This window comes from Schistocerca cancellata, chromosome 1, assembly GCF_023864275.1.
Source record: "Schistocerca cancellata isolate TAMUIC-IGC-003103 chromosome 1, iqSchCanc2.1, whole genome shotgun sequence".
Classification (NCBI taxonomy): Eukaryota; Metazoa; Arthropoda; class Insecta; order Orthoptera; family Acrididae; genus Schistocerca; species Schistocerca cancellata.
In genome coordinates this window covers 104262476-104285484 of record NC_064626.1, presented here as the reverse complement: position 1 = coordinate 104285484, position 23009 = coordinate 104262476, and the positions used below count along the sequence as shown (strand labels likewise).

Here is a 23009-nt window from a genome sequence, read left to right as displayed (position 1 = left end):
CTGCATTTACTCATATATGGAAATGTTACCATATATGCTTATAGTGATGTTTGATTGTGCATTTCATGTAATTTTGAAACAGTGTACGCCAAGCTACCTCTCCATGCTTATTTTTAGACCTGAAGATTTTATCATTGGCGGAAAGTAATAACTTGATAATGAACATTTGTGGTCCATGACTGGATTTATAATAGAATAAATACTTCCTCAATTTCTGGAGAACCGTACTGCGACTATGTTGGAACTTCCTGTTCTTTTTAACTCCTTACATACAGTAATCATGCTAATTGGCACTCGTGAGCGAGTCCTTCTGCTCATTTCATGTGAATTTTTTACAACCACCATCTCCACCTGTACATGAGGTCAGCCTCACCTTGGTTTAGCTGTTGTTGCTTCTTCTTGTTTCCACTTCACTGTCACATCAACGACAGTACACCTGCACAGCTCTAGAAAGGTCAATATGTCCTCGATGGATTTGTTACTTAGATGACATCCAATGACTAGTCTGTGTTCGAAGGTACACAGCTCTGCTGACTGACCCATCCTACTGTTATCGCTTCTCTGCTGACAACACAATATTCATCATGTTCTTGTACACTGGCAGGTCTGTCTATTGTGACATCTAGTTGTCAGTTCCACATATGTAAAGGCGTCCAGATACATTTTTTCAGACAGTATGTTATCATCTGTATTCTCTCTGTTGTGTAATCTATTTTACTTGTCCTAATTTTAAAACTGAAAGTATACGTATATAGGATGTGGTTTTCCAATGTAGGTTCCAATGTATGTTATTATTAGGGCCCGGATTTTAATTACCTAAAAACCAGTGAAATATGCAAGCATTTATGACCTAAAACGTACATAAATATGACCTTAAAAATAAAATATGACTTAATAGAAGTTTATTTAAAGCATTCTTGTTTGTTTATTTAATTTTTTATTCACCATAAAGTAATACAAAATTCACTTCTCAAAATATTGTAAGTATAGTTCTTTCTGTCTGTAGGGTTTCTGGCTAATTTGCACCTATTTTTGGAATGTCTGAATATTTTACTTTCTAAACACAAGTACAGTGAAAATATCATCTATCGAAACAGTAAAACAATGTTTTTATTTTTATATAGTATTTAAAGTGTTTCACATTATTTAATACCGTTTCACATTATTAATACCGTATGTCAATCTTCAGTACCTGCAAAGTTGCACTGGATCACAAGGTGCATTTTCAGGTTTTCCATTGTCAAAGATCTACAGTTGTCACTGAGGATAGTTTTGTACCTGGAAAAGCTCCTCTCCACAAGACATCACTGGAGCACTTTTGAAGGCAGCCAGGTCACTGGAGTTCAGCTTTGTTTCAGTATCTTCAAATGTTGCGGCATTCCCTGAAAGATTGTCACTAATTTTACACAGTGTAGAATATCTAGGATTCAGTTGGAGAACACTTTGCAATTTGGTTCCACTCTGCACATGTTGCACAATACTCAGGGCCTCACATAGCTGAGTGCCAACAGCTTCCAGTCGTTTGATGGCTTTTGATATCACTTAAAAATTGGCGTTGATGTATGCCAAGTTTCGAGACAACTATCTGTAAAAACTTCTTTCACAATTTTGATAGCACTTGATTCATCGCTAGCAAGCTCACAGAAGATTGTCTTTATTTGGGTGTAGTTGGTGCAGTAATAGTCAGCAGCATTAAGCCAAAAACTCCATTGTGTAAGAACAGGTTTAGGTGGGAGAGGCATTGAAGGTGCTTGTTCCTTGAATTTCTGCACCCATAGCGGAGCCTTCACATAGATTTTCTTACCACAGGAAATTAATTTGTCCATGTCAGGGTAACTTGATCGCATCTCTTTGGCAACTCTGTGCAATGTGCAAGGCATGCGGCGTACACCATACTGGGGTAGAGAATCTGAAGCCCTTTCGCTGCTTTAGCCATATATGAAGCACCATCTGTTACAAGCAGCAAAACATTGTCTCTTTTCACTCCATCCAGCCACAGTAGCTTTTGAGAGTTGTCAAACAAAATAGCAGTCATCGAATTGTTTACGCTACTGAGAGCTTCACACGTTAGTAGGAACGTATCTCCAGGGTCATCAACTTTTAGAACACTAACAACAACATTTGCAATATATTGCCCACTAATATCCATAGTTTCATTTATCGACAGCCAGATCTTTTGCTCAGCAATAGCAATTCGTATTTTGTTGAGCACATAATTGTAGCATACGGATTCGTCTGGAACTGGATGTGTTGTGTACTTCTCGAAGAACCATCTGAAGTGTAGATTCTTCAGCTTTTCCAATGGGATGTTGCAGGACACCATCATCTCACACAAATCCTTGCAGAATGATTGCACGGTTGACGATTGACCTGTCTGTTCAAATAACAGCATTTGTCTACTGTTATTTTCAGCACTTCACTTCACACAGCTGCTGTGTTTATCGGTATTACAGTGTTGTTGCACATTAAAGCGCTTCTCTGCAATAACTTTAATTTCACACAGTTTACAAAATAATATTTTCCCATCAGTACTAAAGAACTTCTCTCCAAATTCTCGAACATATCCTCGCAACTTCACGCTGTCGGAGCACTTTGCTTTAGGCATGATGAACAAGGCAAAAGCTGTATTCAAACTGGTTACTGGGAACACCTGTGCGACTGCGATGATTATTACGGAAGAAGCCGCCTTTGTTGGCTCTGAGAGCGTATTGTCGACTCTGCGCTACAATGTTTTATGTTCTCGAAAAAACTGTTGTGGTACACTGATTTTCTGCTACAGTCCTGAGAAATAAAGCTGTGTACAAATTTATCTGTTTATCTTTCATAATAGTACGTTAAATATTGTCTCGTGAGCAACATATTCATTTTCTTATTTGTGTGTCCTGTAAGATACGAGAAAAATGGTGTATGCATTTTTGGCAAAAGTTGACGGAAATATGACCTATTATATTAAAAGTTAGCTGCAATATGACCTATTACTAAAATCTGTTGAAATATGACTTTATATGCACAATCAAAATACATTTTTCGACACTAAAATGCCTAGATTTATGTATAAATTGTTCTAAAATTCACCCTATAGTTCAGAAAAAAATATGACTTGTCATTAAAATCTGGGCCCTAGTTGTTGTTGTACTAAAATTCAGTAACATCTTATTTATTACACTTACTTTTTATTTATAGTGATTTCTATTAATTGATATGTCTTTGCAATGCTTTTCAAAACAGGAAAATTCACCAATACTTTATTATTTATATATTTTTGTGAATAATATGTTGTCTCAACTGTTGTGAAGTATATTAGAACAATGTTAAGGTAGATAAGTTGGTGAACTATGTGCTCTGTCCAGAGAGAGATGAAAGAAATCTTCCACAGGAATGTTCTGTCCATCGGTCTTGCTTGCCTTTGTCCCATACCACATCCTTCAGCTGGTCTCTCTAGAATTGACAGTACTGCTGCATGTCTCATATAGGAATCAATGATTACATTTTATACTCTCTTTAAACATTGCTACATATATTGTCAGTGAACATTATGATAAAAAATTTGCCCTCATGAAACACATACTTGCTCAGAAGTCTTCATTAAATATTCAATACACAATAAAATGAACATGATAGGTGGGACTGGCAGAATGATGCTATTGGCTGTCACATATCAATGTAGAAAAGTTTTCTACAAAACAAGGAGCTCACAGTGTGACAGCACAGTTGTACAACTGAAGCAATCCCTTGGGGGAAGAAGCCAGCAGCAGAGCCAGAGTGTATGGGAGCACTGACAGGGTATTGTCTCCAATAACTTTGATGACTTCCAGAGCCATCATCAATAAATCATACAAAGTACATTTCCATTCTCTGCTGCATGTCACCATCACTGATTTTCATTTATGCACAGCACTTCAGACACTATTAATTATGGATTTGGTTGTTCATAAATGAAAAAAGCCAGATCCTTTTTGTGTTAATGTTATATCTCTTATAGCTTACAGAATTCCCAAGGAATTTCTACAACTTTACGATTTTGTAGACATTAGCATTTTGTCACTTCAGATCAGTTTTAATATGCTGTCTTTGTCTCATTTGCCATAGGCATAAACATTGTCACCTTGTAATGTTATTATTCTGTTTACACTCCCAAAACGAGATGAGATCACTGAGTACAGTGGTTGCTATGGTAGTAAAAATTTCGATTGCATTATATCTCAGTAATAACTTTAAAGTGCCTCTGGAGCTAACAGTATACATTACCTCCAAAGAAACTGTTTTTAAAAAAGATCTGTACAAGATTTTCATTCTGAAAATGTACTCACTTGATGTAAGAGTTGCCGCAAGAAGAAAACCACTAAGTCCTATGAATGTAAATGTGTCAGAGTGATGACAAGACTAAGTAGTTATGTGCAGTGAATAAAAAAGATACCTTGTTCCAAAGCAAACAAAATAATTAAGCGGTGGTGGTACACATAATTTTGAATGTTGTCACATTTGTCATAGCTTTTCCACAAGCTTGAATGGAAAAGGACAAATATTTTTAATATCTCCTTCACTAAAAGTCTCTAAAGCAAAGATACATCAACAAAAAATGAAAAATGAACACATTTGAAGAGGTAATGAAAAAATGATATATTTTTATGAAATTTGAGATAAATTTTTTTTTTCAAAATATCTCAGGCAATGGGAAACTTGAAGAGGAAAGAAAGATTTAGAAAAGGCCAGAATGTAACAAGGAGCTTATAATGTTAATATGAGATTATGGAGCCAACAAAAAGATCCAGTAACATCCGCAATGGCTGCATTTGTGGAACTGTTAGATGTCAAGTACTGTAAAAAGAGTAAAAGATTTCAAATAGAATATTCAAAGGAGGAAACCTGGAAAACTTTCTTCATTAATAATTAAAGGAGCTGTGATAAATATTATTTGAATTGTACACAATTAATTATTGCTGTGGTAATGGAAGCCACTGAATATAAAAACAATAGCCTAAGATTGGAGCATTTCAGATGGCTTTTTGTTTTGTTAAACCAGTGTAAAGTAGGATATGAACTGAGTGGGAGCAATGGGTTGATTAAGAAAGTACTGATATTTGGCAACAGCTTGGGCTCAACATTGTGATCTACACTTTAGTAAATGATGTCAACAGACACTGTGTCATATCTTTCACCAAGATGAACACAAATTGTTGTTGTGTAACTGATTTAGTGTTTCTTATTAATGAAGCCTCCTACTGATATAAATGCAGAGCAATTTTAAAAAGCAAACAAGAGAAACATAGTAATCCATTTGACAATTTCCTCTTACAAAAGCATTCTCTATTTTGTAATGTGTCCATTTCATAGTGTGTGCATTCTGTAATATGACTACAGAATCACATTAAATAAATTGCAGATTCTGAGGTAAAGTATCTTTTACACAGAATTTGCAGCATCAGAACCTGTTCCTGGTCTGGAAGAGGGTGCTCTGCTGCAGTACTTTGGAGATTTACGGCAACTTCTTGATCTCTTTATGTCATGGGATTGGCCTACATACTTTCATGACTACGGTCAAGAGAACAGCAAATATCAACGCGTCAGTCCAAACACAGCAGTACTTTTGCTTGAGAAGTAAGTATTTGCATAAGGCTCATTAAATAAAATGATTATATTCATTCATAACACAAATTCTTATGGTACTGCAGGTTGCGCGAGGCAGACAAGAAGAATGTATTTTCTGTCCTGAAAAAAAGTGAACGGGACAAGAAGAAACTTTTGGAAACTGTCCTGCGTCAACTGAGGCAGTTGGCACAAACAACAGCCACAGCAACAGTGACTGGTGTAGCAGCCTCTCCCACAATGGCAACATCAGCAGCTGCTGCTGCCTCTTCACCAGCTCCCCCAGTTCTAACATGAGCTGAGGAAAAGAGCCATATGAGTCTGGTTATGTTTGTATTATTCAAGCAACAGAAATGGCATTGAAAGGATTTTATGTGAGTTCTGCATATTTGTGCTGCTACTTCAGGGTATATGTTGATATTTAAAGTATATATAGACCACCGCCTCTGCTGCTGTAGCTGGGGTGGTGATTTACATATATTTTAAACATATTGAGTGTGAACAAAGTTGCTTCTCTGGATAAAGGATCCAGGTGGAGTTTCAGTTCCTTTCGAGAACTGAGTGTGCCAGATTTGTAAGGAATGTGGTAACATTTTCCTGATAAATAGACTTCCTGTGTGTTGTAATTTTTATTACTTTTGTTGTTGCACTGACTCCCTTCTACTGAGATCATTGCGATAACTTTTGTGCTTGTAGAAAATAAACCCTTACCAGTTACAATAAAGCTTCTATAGCCACTAAGACCCCTCCGATGTGAACAGTGAGTAAATTAGGAGAGCTGTATTGTGACTGTGTGTCCTCATAAATGGGTCTACCTTGCAATTATTCTTTAGAGTTTATATAAGCCTTTCTGGTTGCTGGTGACATACTCCACAATAATGGTGCAATGCATTGCTTGAAGCAGTGCCTCTGGAAGCATGGAGAGGAGTCTTAAGGGCAGAAATATTTTGAAACTGAAGCAGAGATATGAATTATATTTAAGAAACTACTTCAGTATTGCTAAATATGAACATAGGCTAACAACTTGCAGTAGATAAGACAATGCATCCTATGATTATTTTAAAAGAAAACGAAAGTTAAATGAAAAAAAGGAAAACAATTTGAGGAACTGGGAAAAAAACATAACACACTGTGTATCCACTTTTCTGTAGCCCTAAATATGCTTAAGAGACATTTCACGTGAGTCAGTTTCCAAAATATTAATTCTGGGAGGGAAAAACCCAATTGGTAAGGTAGACAACAAGCAAATCCAATTTGTTACTTGCTGAATGTGCTGGATAGCAGCTTGCCACTGTACTATAGTTCATCCTTATATAAAAGAATATTCATTGTCATGTCAAGATCAGGGCTAATATCAAAGATATGTAAGAACGTATACCCTGCAATTGTTTCCAGACCACAACTTTCAGTCTCCTGTCATTGTAACCAACGTTTAGAACAAATATTCATTTGACATTTGCAGGAAACACTGTTAAAATTGGTTGTCAGGAAATGCCATCAGTTTACTGTTAGTGTAGATTCTGTAGATTAGACAGAACAAAACTGTTTGTTTTCTAGGACAGACACATGAACTTGCTACTTAATTCTTTGAAGGGAGTTTCATGTTAGCCCTTGTCATTAACTTTAATTTTTGTGACATTAATCAGTTAAATACTGTCATCACAAGTGTTCTATTATTTTAGTCTCATCTGTTAAAGATGTTAATGAAATTCAAACCCTCTAGGCTGATTTTGGTTTTCCATGGTGCTGTACATATTGTTTCTCTCTTTTGTGAAGTGTGGCACATTTGTATGTGCTTTTCCATTTCAGTTCCAGAACACAGCATAAAAATGTGAAACCCATTGTGTTGTACTATTTTATGTTGACATTCACGTTATTGCTTTGGTTTTTGTAACAGGTTAATTTTTTTTTCAACTATTATATTTGAAACCACAGGATTTGAAATCCAACTCCCCAAACTCCCCACTTTTTATATATTATCACCAACTGAAGGAAGAGTGTATAAAGGAAAAATTCAGTTCAATATTTAAATTAACTGTAATTAAATTTCAAAAACATCTCTGCAACTGAATAAAAAATTCTGTGAATCAATCTGACTAGTCTCCATTTCATATCTCTAGGTTACTCCATGAAACAGCAACAAACTCCATGTTTGATTTTATTAGTTGTAATGACTGCCTCTTGGAGACAAACACTGTCTTGAAAGAATGAATAACAATTATAACCAGGATTCATAGAAACTTACCAGTCAATATTACTGCTAGCAGTCTCTGTAATACTTGTTTACAAATCTTGGCAGACAGTTGTGGCCAAATAACAGCTCATGTCCATAAAATGTTAATACGTACATTATGGTCAGGCTTTTTTACTTAACTATATTCACAGATGTAACTTCAGATATTGTTTGAAAATGAAGACAGTTACAATGGAACTGAGAGAGATTGTAGTATTAAAGTGTTGTGTTGGTTATCTTGAGGACTGTAGTTGGAATTCCAATCTGCACACCACACAGAAGGAATTCTGTTTTGCAATTTATACAGATTATTTTCAGCAAATGCCCAGACATGTCTGAAAGAACAGACACAATGCATCCATATAATTGATTCGCCTCGATGGGCAGTGAGTCCACAACCTCTAGTGGGGATGCACAGGGACTGCAGGTAGGTGGCACTAAGTGGGAATGTGAGTCAGTCGGGGAGCATGCCAGGACACTCCCTACATTTGCAACAAACACTGCATCCAGGTGGTGTAGTCAATGCGGCTGCCTAATAGCTGGAGATCCGGTTCGAGTCCCAGTCCTGCACACATTTTCACTCGTAGTCACTGATATCATTAGTTCATTCCATTTCCTTTTCTTTTCCCCCTTTTATTTACATAAGAAGTTAGTTCTGAGCCTGTAATAGCCCCATAAGTCATACCTGTATTCCTTACAGGTGTTTTGGAGTATTACTTTATCCACAGTTAACTGCTCTGTGCAAGTCCTTAAATAACGCAAAAAATAAGAAACACTCTGTATTAGTTACATAGAATATTCTTTAATTTGTGTCTTGCCTTAATTTATTATTTTATACTGTCAGACCAGACAAGGGAACATATAGCCTTTTCAGGTAGATACAATGCAACTGATAACTTCCAGCTGGGAGCAGTGAATATGAATTACCACTTTATCTGGGATCCATTACGTTTGATAAAGCTTTTGACTCTGTTACAACAAAAACTCAACTAATAGCACTTGATAAACACGATTCAACCTGTGTCACTACAGTGAGAATTATAAACATCTGTGCTATAGCTTCCATTAGACTTCATCATTATAGTGACAGATTTTAGGAAGAGGTGTCATGCAAGATTTCTTATCAACAAAATTTTTCTCATCAGCCCTAAAGGAAGTTTTCATATCCTTAAACTGCAAAATGAAGTAACATATTAATGGCAAATATTCCAACTTCATCAACAAATGGAAGAACTTCAAACAGCAAACTTCTAAATCAGTTACAATAGGACTGAAGTAATGTATAACCAACGTGTCAAAAAGAAAATAATCTATATAATACCATGGAGTTATATAACCAGTAGATTTGTTTTTAGGGTGCACGGCTAAGAAAATAAACACAAGAGCAAAGATGGTGTGGAATGCTCTTGGTAAATAAAATAAAGTTTTCAAAACTAAGTTTCCAATGTTTTTTAAATGGAAAGTTAAAAGTTACTGTGTATTATCAGTCTGCAGTTATGAACAGACAAGGACAGTGAATGCAAGTAGCGATTGTCTCAGTGAGCAATGGAGACGTGTGTGCAGAGTATTGTTAGGAGAGAGGAAAAATATTAAATTGAAGCAAGAAATGATTAAGACTCTAACTTGGTTTAAATGGAGGTAGATGTAACATGTAGCTAGGTCCATAACTGGATTGAACACACAGCTTCTTGATTTCAACATGTAAAAAAGAACAGTATGTGAATTTAATAGAAGGTGGGTAGACAATGTTAAAAAACACACAACAGTAACATGGATGTGTATATCTCAAAACTATAATGCATGGAGATGCTTGCATGCGGCTTTTATCCTGCAGTGATGCAGCAGGTAGACATTTTGTGACATTAGATATTGAGCATCAGTGACAGAGAGGAGCGCAAAGGTCATCTTGTCAGGGATGACAGGAGGCAAGCGACACTTTGTGGGTGGTGGAATGGGTTCTCTCCTTGGCTCAGTGGGTGTGGTGTGAGTGATACATTGACACATAAGACCCGTTAAACAAACACAGTAATACATTGTGTTTTAACTTGCTCAATTCCTCACACAGCGGTGCTGTGCAAAGTCATAGCATGCAGATTCCAGTGACCACTGATGTGGCGATGGCTTGTGTAGCAGCGGAGCACCAGGCGGCATTTTCTCCATTCAGTACTGTACCCATGACACGCTGCGGCAACAGCGTGGTCTTCTTCTTGTGAATTCACTCATTGGCACATTAACAAACAACTGTGGCATGACACAGAGTGCTCTGACCCAAAATCAAACCAATGACCTCAAGTTTGGCATCTTCTGATAGAGTTCATCAACCATTAGGTTCATAGGTGACCCATTTGGTGAGACCGCAGTCCCTTCATCCTCACCAGCCACCTGAGTAAGTACCGTACAAACTTCTTTCTGGTAACATCTGGGATGGTATCTTCTGCGTTGACCTATTGGCAGAGTCCTGACATCTTCTACAGTCAAGCAGCATAGCGGCTAAGTTGTTGTAGCGAAGTATGGCATCCACTGACTAACCATCAGTCCATCCATCCAGACGACTTTTCTTCATCTCGTCTTTCTCCCCTTAAAGGACCACCTCATGTCCGTTTGTTGGAGGTGTTTATTCAGTGTTTTGCCAATGTCGCGAAGTTTCTAAGGTGGAGACTGACGCTTCAGTCATTGATCAATGCTTCTCACGTTGGGCAGAAACATGACCAATGTCAACATCATAACTTTCCTTGTTTTACTTCTATGCTGGCATTGCCATGTTGTCCTCCATCGTCAGATAACGTCATGCACATGACTTCAGTATGATGAGTTCCTGGAGCATTGACCACTGGTGTGCGAACTGTGCTGGTCGTTGTTCTCCTTGGAAGCATTGCCCATCCCAGTCATTGATCTGTCGAAGTGCTGACTGCTGCTGTGCAAACTCCACTGGTCATAAGCCTCCTTGTTTGACTGCTGCCGCTTCTGAATATTGTGGCTTAACATGTCGAAGTCCCTAAAATGTTCACTTAACCTTATGTATTTTTCTGTCGGATCTCTGCTTTGACAACCTGAAAGAATATAATTATTATAAAGAGTGGATGTCAAATGGATGATGATGAGAACCATGAAGATAGAACCACTGTTACATTGCCATATCATTGAGGAATAAATCATTATCTTGGGTGAGTAACAATCAAATACATTCGACAACAAGAATAAAAAATTTCTAACAACTAACAATGGGTAGGAATTATAGAAGGTAAAGGATTAGGTCCACTATCAGGTACCATCATAGAATTTGCCTGGAATGGAAAACTTTTAAAAAGTGGAATGTTTTACATTCACTATATCTTGTCATAATGACAATGAAATCTATTCATGGAATCCTTACAAGGGAACCTCCCCATCGCACCCCCCTCAGTGGATAGGCCTTGAAAAACTGAACACAGATCAATCAAGAAAACAGGAAGAAGTTGTGTGGAACTATTAAAAAAATAAGCAAAATATACAAACTGAGTAGTGTATGTGCAAGATAGGCAACACAAGGACAGTGTGAGATCAGGAGTGCCATGGACCCGTGGTTAGCATGAGCAGCTGTGGAAAAGGAGGTCCTCGGTTCAAGTCTCCCACGAGTGAAAAGTTTAATTTCTTTATTTTCGCAGTTATGATCTGTTTGTTCATTCATTGATGTCTCTGTTCACTGTAATAAGTTTAGTGTCTGTGTTTTGCGACCGCACTGCAAAACCGTGCGATTAGTAGATGAAAGGACGTGCCTCTCCAATGGGAACCGAAAACATTTGATCGCAAAGTCATAGGTCAACTGATTCCTCCACAGGAAAACACGTCTGATATCTTCTATACGACACTGGTGACGGCATGTGCGTCACATGACAGGAATATGTTGTCGACCCACCTAACTTGTACACTTGGCGAATGGGTAAAAAGATTCTTCTACCTTGCCCGATTTAGGTTTTCTTATGGATGTGATAATCACTCCCAAAAAAGTGAAGAGTTTGTCACATAAACTGCAACAAATGAATGCAACAGTTTCACAGTCGCACAGTTTTCCCTGTGCTCTTTCAAAACATATGTTTTTAACTTTTTCAAATTTTTCCGTGTGTAGACCGTCAAATCCTGCATATGTCCAAGCAAATCTGAACATGTCCTGGAATTTTGGAGAGCGAAGTTGATTGTGTGTGAGTGCCTGAACTTTGATAATTGTCAGAAAATAAAAGATCAAAATTTTCACTCGAGGGAAGACTTGAACCAAGGACCTATCGTTCCACAGCTGCTCACGTTAACCGCAGGTCCACGGCGTTACTGAGCTCATGTTCTCCTTAATATTGCCTATCTTCAGCATAGACTACTCAGTTTGTATATTTTGCTTATTTTTTTCATAGTTCCACACAACTTCTTCCTGTCTTCTCGATTGATCTGTGTTCAGTTTTTCAAGACCTATCCACTGTGCCAACTTATAACTAAATCTAAGGGGATTGCGATGGGGAGGTTCCCTTGTTAGAGTGAGGTATACATTATGTATGCTTATTGATACGGTGTGTCAATATGAAAGTTTATATTTGTGAACCAGAACTGTTTAAGGCGTTTTCAGGGCTGTTGTTAGAAGATTCAGTTAACCCTTTTCATTTATTATTAACTACCAACAAAGGGAAAAGAGTGATCAATCTGCGAATGTACTGCTTCAATAGTAACATTCCTACCTGTGTGATCTCCAAAAGATTAGCTCTTTGGTACAGGTGAGGGATTCAGTGTTATGGAGAAGTACCGACAATGGGCTGTTACTTGCTGTCTCACTTCTCAAGTTATCTGTCACCCTGATAGTGTTTATAGTAAAAGTTAACTTATTCAGTCTTGACGGTCAGCTTGTATTTTCTAGAAGCTGTGGACCTGCTGCTCAGTTCCACTAATTATACTGTGCAGATTTCTCCATTGCCTGCAGAGGGCTGTGGCTGCTTTTGAAAGACCTCTTCTGTTTTTATACATTAAAAGAATTTGCAATTCGGAATAAGGACAATGATCAGCTGTAGAATGGAATGACAATTCGTGCCGGACCAGGACCCAAACCCGGATTGCCCATTTATCAAGAGCGGTTGCCTTACCATTTGGCTATCCGTGCATGACTCACAGCCAGACCCAAACTTCCAGATGTCGTCAACCACGTGTCTATAACTTGTACTTGTACATCCATTATGTATATTCCCATACAGGTCAGATGTACTTTGAAAGTCACTTGCCCAGTATCGGCAGATAAATACGATACTGTGTTATTCTGATTATGATACAAAGTTCCTTTGGACATGCATGTGCCTGCACTGCAATGTCGTATTTATCTGCCAATACTGGGCAAGTGACTTTCAAGTACAATGTCTGACCTGTACAGGAATATACATAATTGATGTGTGAGACATGTTGTTGACAACATATAGAAGTTTCGATCTGGCCGTGAGGCAACTGCTCACAATAAGCGGGAATTCTGGGTTCGAGTTCAAGACCGGCACAATTTTTCATTGTTGTCATTCTGTTCAATAGCTGATGGATGTCCTTATTTGCAATTGTGAATTCATTTAATGTATTTCATAACGGCTGTAGTCGCTGCATGCAAAAGAACTTTGCATCGTAATCAGAACAACACAGGCACTGCAATATCATATCTTCTGTATTTTCTTGCTCACATAAAATCACTAGACAGGGTGGGTGGACAGATCTTACATAAACTTGGGCAATATATATGAAGAGAATCATGGTATCGCCTCACAGACTACATAGAGTCAAGTTACATATCAGACTTAAAACATTTCAATTGCTTTCTCTGCAATGCCAAAGCATAAGCAACCCCTTCACAACAGATGGAGATGCTCAATCATTGTTGCGCTTCACTGATGTCCTTTGTCTGCGCTTTGTTAATCATTTCTGCACATATCAACATAAAGTGAAATAACTGCATGTTCGCTACCAACGAACTACGTAAAATATGTTTTCTAATTTCAAGAGCATCTTTCATCAGCCTAAGAGGGTAATAGTTGAACATGTTATTCCAGAAATTCTCATGTTACATTTCACATGGAATGTGCAGAGCACACAGCAATATGTAAATGGAATGTTGACAAGTATGCACTTCATGATGGAACTTGTAGGGAACAAAAGTAATGTGATGAAAAGCAATGACTTTTTGTTTACATGCATTCTGTTGAAATGATGTTTATCTGTTATATAGTAATTGATTTATAGGACTCTGCACAATGTATAAACTTTTTATCTCTCTCTCAAGTTTTGAATTTATAGAAGTTGAAAAGCATTGACCTGATAACTTTTGTGTAATTTAAACAAAATATTGTTTCATTTTGCTCATTCATAATTTATAGCAATAGTTCTACTTAGTGACCATGTCAGTGTCATCAGTTCCTGCATTACACCCATTGACCTGTTGCAAACTTCAAACTTGATCTTTTCTTTGGTCATCTCACTCTTTCAAACTCTCTAGGCTTACAATAGTAGAGAGCATAACTGGATCATTGGTGGCATAAAAAAAAGGGGGGGGGGAAATCTAGAATGAAATAATGCATGGATCTATTAACAAAAATTGGTGGGTAAACAATGAAAAAAAAGGAAAGTCAAAAATTGTAAAAGTAAGGCTATAAGATGCTCATGAAATATATTGTGCTTTCTCAGTATGTACTTGATATAATCATAATCAGATGTTGGCACTTTTAGAAACATCTGTTATAGCTTTCATATACTGTATTTTAATATTTGCACAATGTTTAGTGTTGGCAATCATAATTAAGTTTCAATTTTTTGTCAGGGAATTAAAAAATTAAACTGGATCTCTGTTACTGAATATGGTGGTCAGAGTTTTAGGGCAGTGTTAGATGTTGAAATACTATTATGATTATTTTGAAAGCCACAGCACACACTTTCCTCATACCTGTACTGTCCTCATCCTCAACTTTGTCTTCACTCTTTCTTTTTGAAAATTTTATTATGGCAACCATGCACATATGTGCCCAAATACACACCATTTGCTGTCAATTTCTATAAATAAAATAATGCTAAAATTATTCCAAAATGCCATCTGACTGAATTGTTATCATGACTCAGCTTTAAATCACAACAGTGTTTTACTGGGCATATGTTGCTGAATACACCACAGCCAAGAGAGATATCGTTTTGGGATTTTTATAACTGCAGAAGTGACAATTTGACATTCTGGTAAAAACTCTTAAACACTAAATAATTCATGATTAACTTTATAGGTTATATTCTGTGCTTAATTTATAATTTGAAAGTTAAAGCGCTGCCAGTCATATGTTTACAACAAAGGAAATATTTTGCAGATGAACTTCATGTAATATCTGATACGTCTTCCTCCACTTTCATAGAAAGTACCCGTACAAAGATAATGTTTCTCGAACAATTTATTCACACATAATGTTTGTAAAATCCCATCATGAAGGCACCTTCAGGGATGTGGAACCAGTCAACTAATACATTCACAGTTAGTAGCAGCCACTGTAGGCTAGTAACACATTATGACTAGTGATACTAATGTACTCACGCTGATAATTAAAAGAGTTACTTCTAGATTACTTTATACCAGGAGAAAAACAGTAACTCTGAAATGAGCCTCTGGTTCTCATCTTAGACTACTAAGCGGCTGTTTTTATCTAGTACTGCAAACAGATTAAAATAAGCTCTTTCTGTATTGGCAGTGTCCAGGTACGTGTAATAGAAACATTACAGATAAGCAAAATTTACATACCTGGATGCCAGTATTCAGATAAATTATGGATGGTGTGCTCTGATACATACCAGCAACTTATTATAAAACTGTGATTCATGTAGTATAAGGAAATTATTTTTTCATCCAGTTTTATGGCTGTGAAATACACTGTTCATCCTAAACTCACTGTTGTTGTTGTTAGCCACCAGTACCACTACAGAGTACATGTATTGGCACATAAGTGTGTGAATCATTAGACACCGGAAGAGCCATCTACAAAATGTTCAGTTGTCAACTTTACAAAATGCTCATGTTGCACACTTCGGTAGAATAAAAACTTGTTCATCTTAGCTGCATTGCACCAGGGTTCTGATGAGTAAAAGTATGCTAGCAATCCTATCTGCCAATGAATGCAAAGAAAGAAGTTTCTAAGTACAAAGCAGGCAGAATGGAGCATTCTTGTTAACTTATCTGCATGATTGTGTCACTATGACTTGTTACCGATCTGGAGGCAATGTATCTCATATGGTGCGTACCCATGCATATCTATACTTCTTACAACTGCAAGTTATTTGTTTGGAACTCTGTAATGTGAATATTTGTACAATTAAGCTGTTTGCTGTGAACCAGTTATGAGCTAGCTCCATTACCCTCCTGGTTATATCAGTAACAACTCGCCATGGCACAGAATGTGTCTGTAGTTTCGCAAGTGACACACATTTTTCTCAGTGACATCAAGGCTACATACTACATACTAGCCATTTATGCAACAAAGCTTTTTTTTTTTTTTTTTTTTTTTTTTTTTTTTTTTCAATCTACAGCAAAACTTCATAAATGGAACCCAACCACATACACATCATCTATGAAATAGGAGTAGTTGTCAAACAGAAATGATTTCAGTTTGGTAAACTACTTTCCATTATTTCAACTGACTAGTGTAGCTGAGGCTGTATGTATGATTTTGGAAAACTATACTTTCTTAGTTTACCATGATTAATGGAAATTCTTTACTGCTGCCATTTGATCATATTGGGACACTCAACTCTTTCATGAAAGACACTTCATGCAACAGTGACTGATAACTTATTTCTCAATGTATGTCATATTCTTGTTGGGAACAAATCAAAGTAGAGCAACAGTAATTCAAAGTGCCCTTAATCAGAACTATCCAAGATGAAATCAGTATTGAAATATCCTCATAGTGACTTCCCAGTCATTCGTATTAAGACTTAATAACACCCTCTTATGCCTGATAAATGAACTTTAAAACATTTGCTTTTGGGGCCAGTCCACAGTCAGAGTTTCTATCTTTAAGTTTCCAAGTCATATTATTTTACAGCGCTCAAAGAGTTGTAAAACGCAGTCTCAACTAGGTCTATTGCTTGGGACATTATTCCACTTTTTGTGTATGTAGCCACTCTCATTTCTTTATATGATATTTAAAGTAAAGTAATGTGATACTAATTTGTTTTATCTATGTGCATATGTTCAGTTCCCACCGAATATAAAAATCTGGATGTGAAAGGCAGATATTTAAAATGTATCACTGTGGTGGAAAACTAAGTATGGAGAATTAGGAAACAGCACAACTTAAAAAGGTCTCTAAGGTCACTGAAATCAGTGCATACTTAAAAAATAAAGAGCGTACAACACAGTTTGAGCTTTGGATCAGAGTGGCTGCTGATGCTTTGCAGCAAATTTGACATGTTTTTGTAAAGGCATGTTGTTGTTGTTGTTGTTGTTGTTGTTGTCTTCAGTCCAGAGACTGGTTTGATGCATCTCCATGCTACTCTATCCTGTGCAAGGTTCTTCATCTCCCAGTACCTACTGCAATCTACATCCTTCTGAATCTGTTTGATGTATTCATCTCTTGGTCTCCCTCTACAATTTTTACCCTCCACACTGCCCTCCAGTACTAAATTGGAGATCCCTTAATGCCTCAGAACATGTCCTACCAACCGATCCCTTCTTCTAGTCAAGTTGTGCCACAAACTCCTCTTCTCCCCAATTCTATTCAATATCTCCTCATTAGTTATGTGATCTACCCATCTAATCTTCAGCATTCTTCTACAGCACCACATTTCAAAAGCTTCTATTCTCTTCTTGTCCAAACTATTTATCGTCCATGTTCTACTTCCATACGAATACTACTCCATACAAATACTTTCAGAAACGACTTCCTGACACTTAAATCAATACTCGTTGTTAACAAATTTCTCTTCTTCAGAAACACTTTCCTTGCCATTGCCATTCTGCATTTCATATCCTTTCTACTTCGGCCATCATCAGTTATTTTGCTCCCCAAATACCAAAACACATTACTACTTTAAGTGTCTCATTTCCTAATCTAATTCCCGCAGCATCACCCAATATAATTCGACTACATTCCATAATTCTCGTTTTACTTTTGTTAATGTTCATCTTATATTCTCCTTTCAAGACATGATCCATTCCCTTCAGCTGCTCTTCCACATCCTGTCTCTGACAGAATTACAATGTCATCGTCAAACCTCAAAGTTTTTAATTCTTCTCCATGGATTTCAATTCCAACTCCGAATTTTTCTTTTGTTTCCTTTACTGCTTGCTCAATATACAGATTGAATAAAATTGGGGATAGGCTCCAACCCTGTCTCACTCGCTTCCCAATCACTGCTTCCATTTCGTGCCCCTCAACTCTTATAACTGCCATCTGGTTTCTGTACAAATTATAAATAGCATTTTGTTCCCTGTATTGTACCCCTGCCACCTTCAGAATTTGAAAGAGAGCATTGTCAAGTCTACAAATGCTAGAAACGTAGGTTTGCCTTTCCTCAATCTGTTTTCTAAGATAAGTTGTAGGGTCAGTATTGCCTCACGTGTTCCAACATTTCTACAGAATCCAAACTGATCTTCCCCGAGGTTGGCTTCTACCAGTTTTTCCACTCTTCTGTAAAGAATTCGTATTAGTATTTTGCAGCCCTGGCTTATTAAACTGATAGTTCGGTAATTTTCACATCTGTCAACACCTGCTTTCTTTGGGATTGGAATTATTATATTCTTCTTGAAGTCTGAGGGTATTTCGCCTGTCTCATACATCTTGCTCACTAGATGGTAGAGTTTTGTTAGGCCTGGCTCTCCCAAGGCTGTCAGTAGTTCTAATGGAATGTTGTCTACTCCCAGGGCCTTGTTTCTACTTAGGTCTTTCAGTGCTCTGTCGAACTCTTCACGCAGAATCATATCTCCCATTTCATCTTCATCTACATCCTCTTTCATTTCCATAATATTGTCCTCAAGTACATCGCCATTGTATAGACCCTCTACATACTCCTTCCACCTTTCTGCTTTCCCTTCTTTGCTTAGAACTGTGTTTCCATCTGAGCTCTTGATATTCATACAAGTGTATCTCTTTTCTCCAAAGGTCTCTTTAATTTTCCGGTAGGCAGTATCTACCTTACCCCTAGTGAGATAAGCCTCTACATACTTACATTTGTCTTCTAGCCATCCATGCTTAGCCATTTTGCACTTCCTGTCGATCTCATTTTTGAGACGTTTGTATTCCTTTTTGCCTGCTTCATTTACTGCATTTTTGTATTTTCTCCTTTTATCAATTGAATTAAGTATCTCCTTTGTTACCCAAGAATTTCTACTAGCCCTCGTCTTTTTACCTACTTGATCCTCTGCTGCCTTCACTATTTCATTCCTCAAAGCTAACCATTCTTCTTCTACTGTATTTCTTTCCCCCATTCCTGTCAATTGTTCCCTTATGCTCTCCCTGAAACTCTGTACAACCTCTGGTTCTTTCAGTTTATCCAGGTCCCATCTCCTCAAATTCCCACCTTTTTGCAGTTTCTTCAGTTTTAATCTACAGTTCATAACCAATAGATTGTGGTCAGAGTCCACATCTGCCCCTGGAAATGTCTTACAATTTAAAATCTGGTTCCTAAATCTCTGTCTTACCATTACATAATCTATCTGAAACCTTCTGGTATCTCCAGAGTTCTTCCATGTATACAACCTTCTTTCATGATTCTTGAACCAAGTGTTAGCTCTGTGATGTTCGGTTTGTGGGGCGCTCAACTGCGGGGTTATCAGCGCCCGTACAATTACCCAATCTTTGCTCAGTCCAATTTCGCCACTTTCCTGGATGATGATGAAATGATGAGGACAACACAAACACCCAGTCATCTTGAGGCAGGTGAAAATCCCTGACCCCGCCGGGAATCGAACCCGGGACCCCATGCTCGGGAAGCGAGAACGCTACCGCGAGACCACGAGCGGCGGACAAGTGTTAGCTCTGATTAAGTTATGCTCTGTGCAAAATTCTACCAGGTGGCTTCCTCTTTCATTTCTTCCCCCCCAATCCATATTCACCTACTACGTTTCCTTCTCTCCCTTTTCCTACTATCGAATTCCAGTCACCCATGACTATTAAATTTTCGCCTCCCTTCACTATCTGAATAATTTCTTTTATCTCATCATACACTTCGTCATCTGTGGAGCTAGTTGGCATATAAACTTGTACTATTGTGGTAGGTGTGGGCTTCGTATCTATCTTGGCCAGAATAATGCATTCACTGTGCTGTTTGTAATAAATTACCCGCATTCCTATTTTCCTATTCATTATTAAACCTACCCCTGCATTACCCCTATTTCATAACCCTGTATTCACCTGACCAGAAGTCTTGTTCCTCCTGCCACTGAACTTCACTAATTCCCACTATATCTAACTTTAACCTATCCATTTCCCTTTTTAAATTTTCTAAACTACCTGCCCGAATAAGGGATCTGACATTCTACGCTCCGATCTGTAGAACGCCAGTTTTCTTTCTCCTGATAACAACGTCCTGGGTAGTCCCCGCCTGGAGATTCGAATGGGGAACTATTTTTCCTCCAGAATATTTTACCCAAGAGGACGCCATCATCATTTAACCATACAGTAAAGCTGCATGCCCTTGGGAAAAATTACAGCTGTAGTTTCACCTTGCTTTCAGCCGTTCGCAGTACCAGCACAGCTGTTTTCGTTAGTGTTACAAGGCCAGATCAATCAATCAATCAATCATCCAGACTGTTGCCCCTGCAACTACGAAAAAAGACTGCTGCTGTGCCCCTCTTCAGGAACCACACATTTGTCTGGCCTCTCAACAGATACCCCTCCATTGTGGTTGCACCTACGGTACGGCTATCTGTATCGCTTAGGCACACAAGCCTCCCCACCAATGGCAAGGTCCATGGTGAATGGTTCATGGCGGAGGGGGCATGTAAGTTCAATTTCTTTGATGCAGGTATGTATGTATCACTGATAATTCAATATGTCCACACTGAGTACCTGAAGCACACATACAGATGCTGGGGTGCAAAATGCTCTGTTTTTGACATTGTAATCAATAAAAGATAAATATCATGATTGTTCATAATAGCATCTGCAGATTTCGTTGTTCTATTAAAAGTCACCACTTGAGCTGCAATCTTTCATGCATAAAACTTTATATTTGAATACTACACTCCTGGAAATTGAAATAAGAACACCGTGAATTCATTGTCCCAGGAAGGGGAAACTTTATTGACACATTCCTGGGGTCAGATACATCACATGATCACACTGACAGAACCACAGGCAACAGAGCATGCACAATGTCGGCACTAGTACAGTGTATATCCACCTTTCGCAGCAATGCAGGCTGCTATTCTCCCATGGAGACGATCGTAGAGATGCTGGATGTAGTCCTGTGGAACGGCTTGCCATGCCATTTCCACCTGGCGCCTCAGTTGGACCAGCGTTCGTGCTGGACGTGCAGACCGCGTGAGACGACGCTTCATCCAGTCCCAAACATGCTCAATGGGGGACAGATCCGGAGATCTTGCTGGCCAGGGTAGTTGACTTACACCTTCTAGAGCACGTTGGGTGGCACAGGATACATGCGGACGTGCATTGTCCTGTTGGAACAGCAAGTTCCCTTGCCAGTCTAGGAATGGTAGAACGATGGGTTCGATGACGGTTTGGATGTACCGTGCACTATTCAGTGTCCCCTCGACGATCACCAGTGGTGTACGGCCAGTGTAGGAGATCGCTCCCCACACCATGATGCCAGGTGTTGGCCCTGTGTGCCTCGGTCGTATGCAGTCCTGATTGTGGCGCTCGCCTGCACGGCGCCAAACACACATACGACCATCATTGGCACCAAGGCAGAAGCGACTCTCATCGCTGAAGACGACACGTCTCCATTCGTCCCTCCATTCACGCCTGTACCGACACCACTGGAGGCGGGCTGCACGATGTTGGGGCGTGAGCGGAAGACGGCCTAACGGTGTGCGGGACCGTAGCCCAGCTTCATGGAGACGGTTGCGAATGGTCCTCGCCGATACCCCAGGAGCAACAGTGTCCCTAATTTGCTGGGAAGTGGCGGTGCAGTCCCCTACGGCTCTGCGTAGGATCCTACGGTCTTGGCTGCATCCGTTCGTCGCTGCGGTCCGGTCCCAGGTCGACGGGCACGTGCACCTTCCGCCGACCACTGGCGACAACATCGATGTACTGTGGAGACCTCACGCCCCACGTGTTGAGCAATTCGGCGGTACGTCCACCCGGCCTCCCGCATGCCCACTATACGCCCTCGCTCAAAGTCCGTCAACTGCACATACGGTTCACGTCCACGCTGTCGCGGCATGCTACCAGTGTTAAAGACTGCGATGGAGATCCGTATGCCACGGCAAACTGGCTGACACTGACGGCGGCGGTGCACAAATGCTGCGCAGCTAGCGCCATTCGACGGCCAACACCGCGGTTCCTGGTGTGTCCACTGTGCCGTGCGTGTGATCATTGCTTGTACAGCCCTCTCGCAGTGTCCGGAGCAAGTATGGTGGGTCTGACACACCGGTGTCAATGTGTTCTTTTTTCCATTTCCAGGAGTGTATGTCTGGACAAATTGAATCTAATTTTGTTTGTAAAAATTAATTTCACAGTTGCAAATCATCAGACAGTACAACAGTTTTGACAAGGATGTGCATATTAATTCTTCTGATTTTAGAAGTATTTCATAGTTGAAAATTTATAGACACTTAAAAAATTATTTCATGTTGTCAGAAAAATTTACAAAAAATAAAGTTCTCATAGGACTTTGTAAGTTGTTATGGTGATTTAATTGCCATGAAAAATAATAAGAGTCCTACAAAAATGTTATTTTTCACTTGTTCGTACGACACAAGAAGTCAAATTTCATGCTTGAAAATGGCACAAATGCTAATATTGCAATAGTGCATGAAACACTAAAAGCAAATATGGTGTCATTTAACAAATTATAGAAGCTGTAGATCCATATTACAGAATTTCATTATGGTAGAACCAGGGATGCACTTGAAGTTTTCACATCATACTGAGACAGCAGTTTTTGATGTAGCTAAACAAACAAATGGCAAAGGTTGCAAAATATCAGTTGCATTATGAGGTGAAGTGCAGACAAAAGTACTTATTGTGTACTAAAATGTAAGTGAAAGCTG

At 38.7% G+C, this 23009-nt stretch overlaps 1 protein-coding gene across 3 annotated transcripts in view; it reads left to right on the top strand.

The window, feature by feature from the left end:
• Positions 1–7527, top strand: part of LOC126166427 (exocyst complex component 6B) — a 158368-nt gene extending 150841 nt beyond the window's left edge. For all 3 annotated transcript variants that reach the window (XM_049920404.1, XM_049920401.1, XM_049920403.1), the window contains exons 15-16: positions 5412–5598; positions 5673–7527. In XM_049920404.1, coding sequence (XP_049776361.1) covers positions 5412–5598; positions 5673–5883 — 398 coding nt within the window. In that variant the 3' untranslated portion in view covers positions 5884–7527. The remainder of the gene's footprint in view (positions 1–5411; positions 5599–5672) is intronic.
• Positions 7528–23009: the final 15482 nt, after the last annotated feature.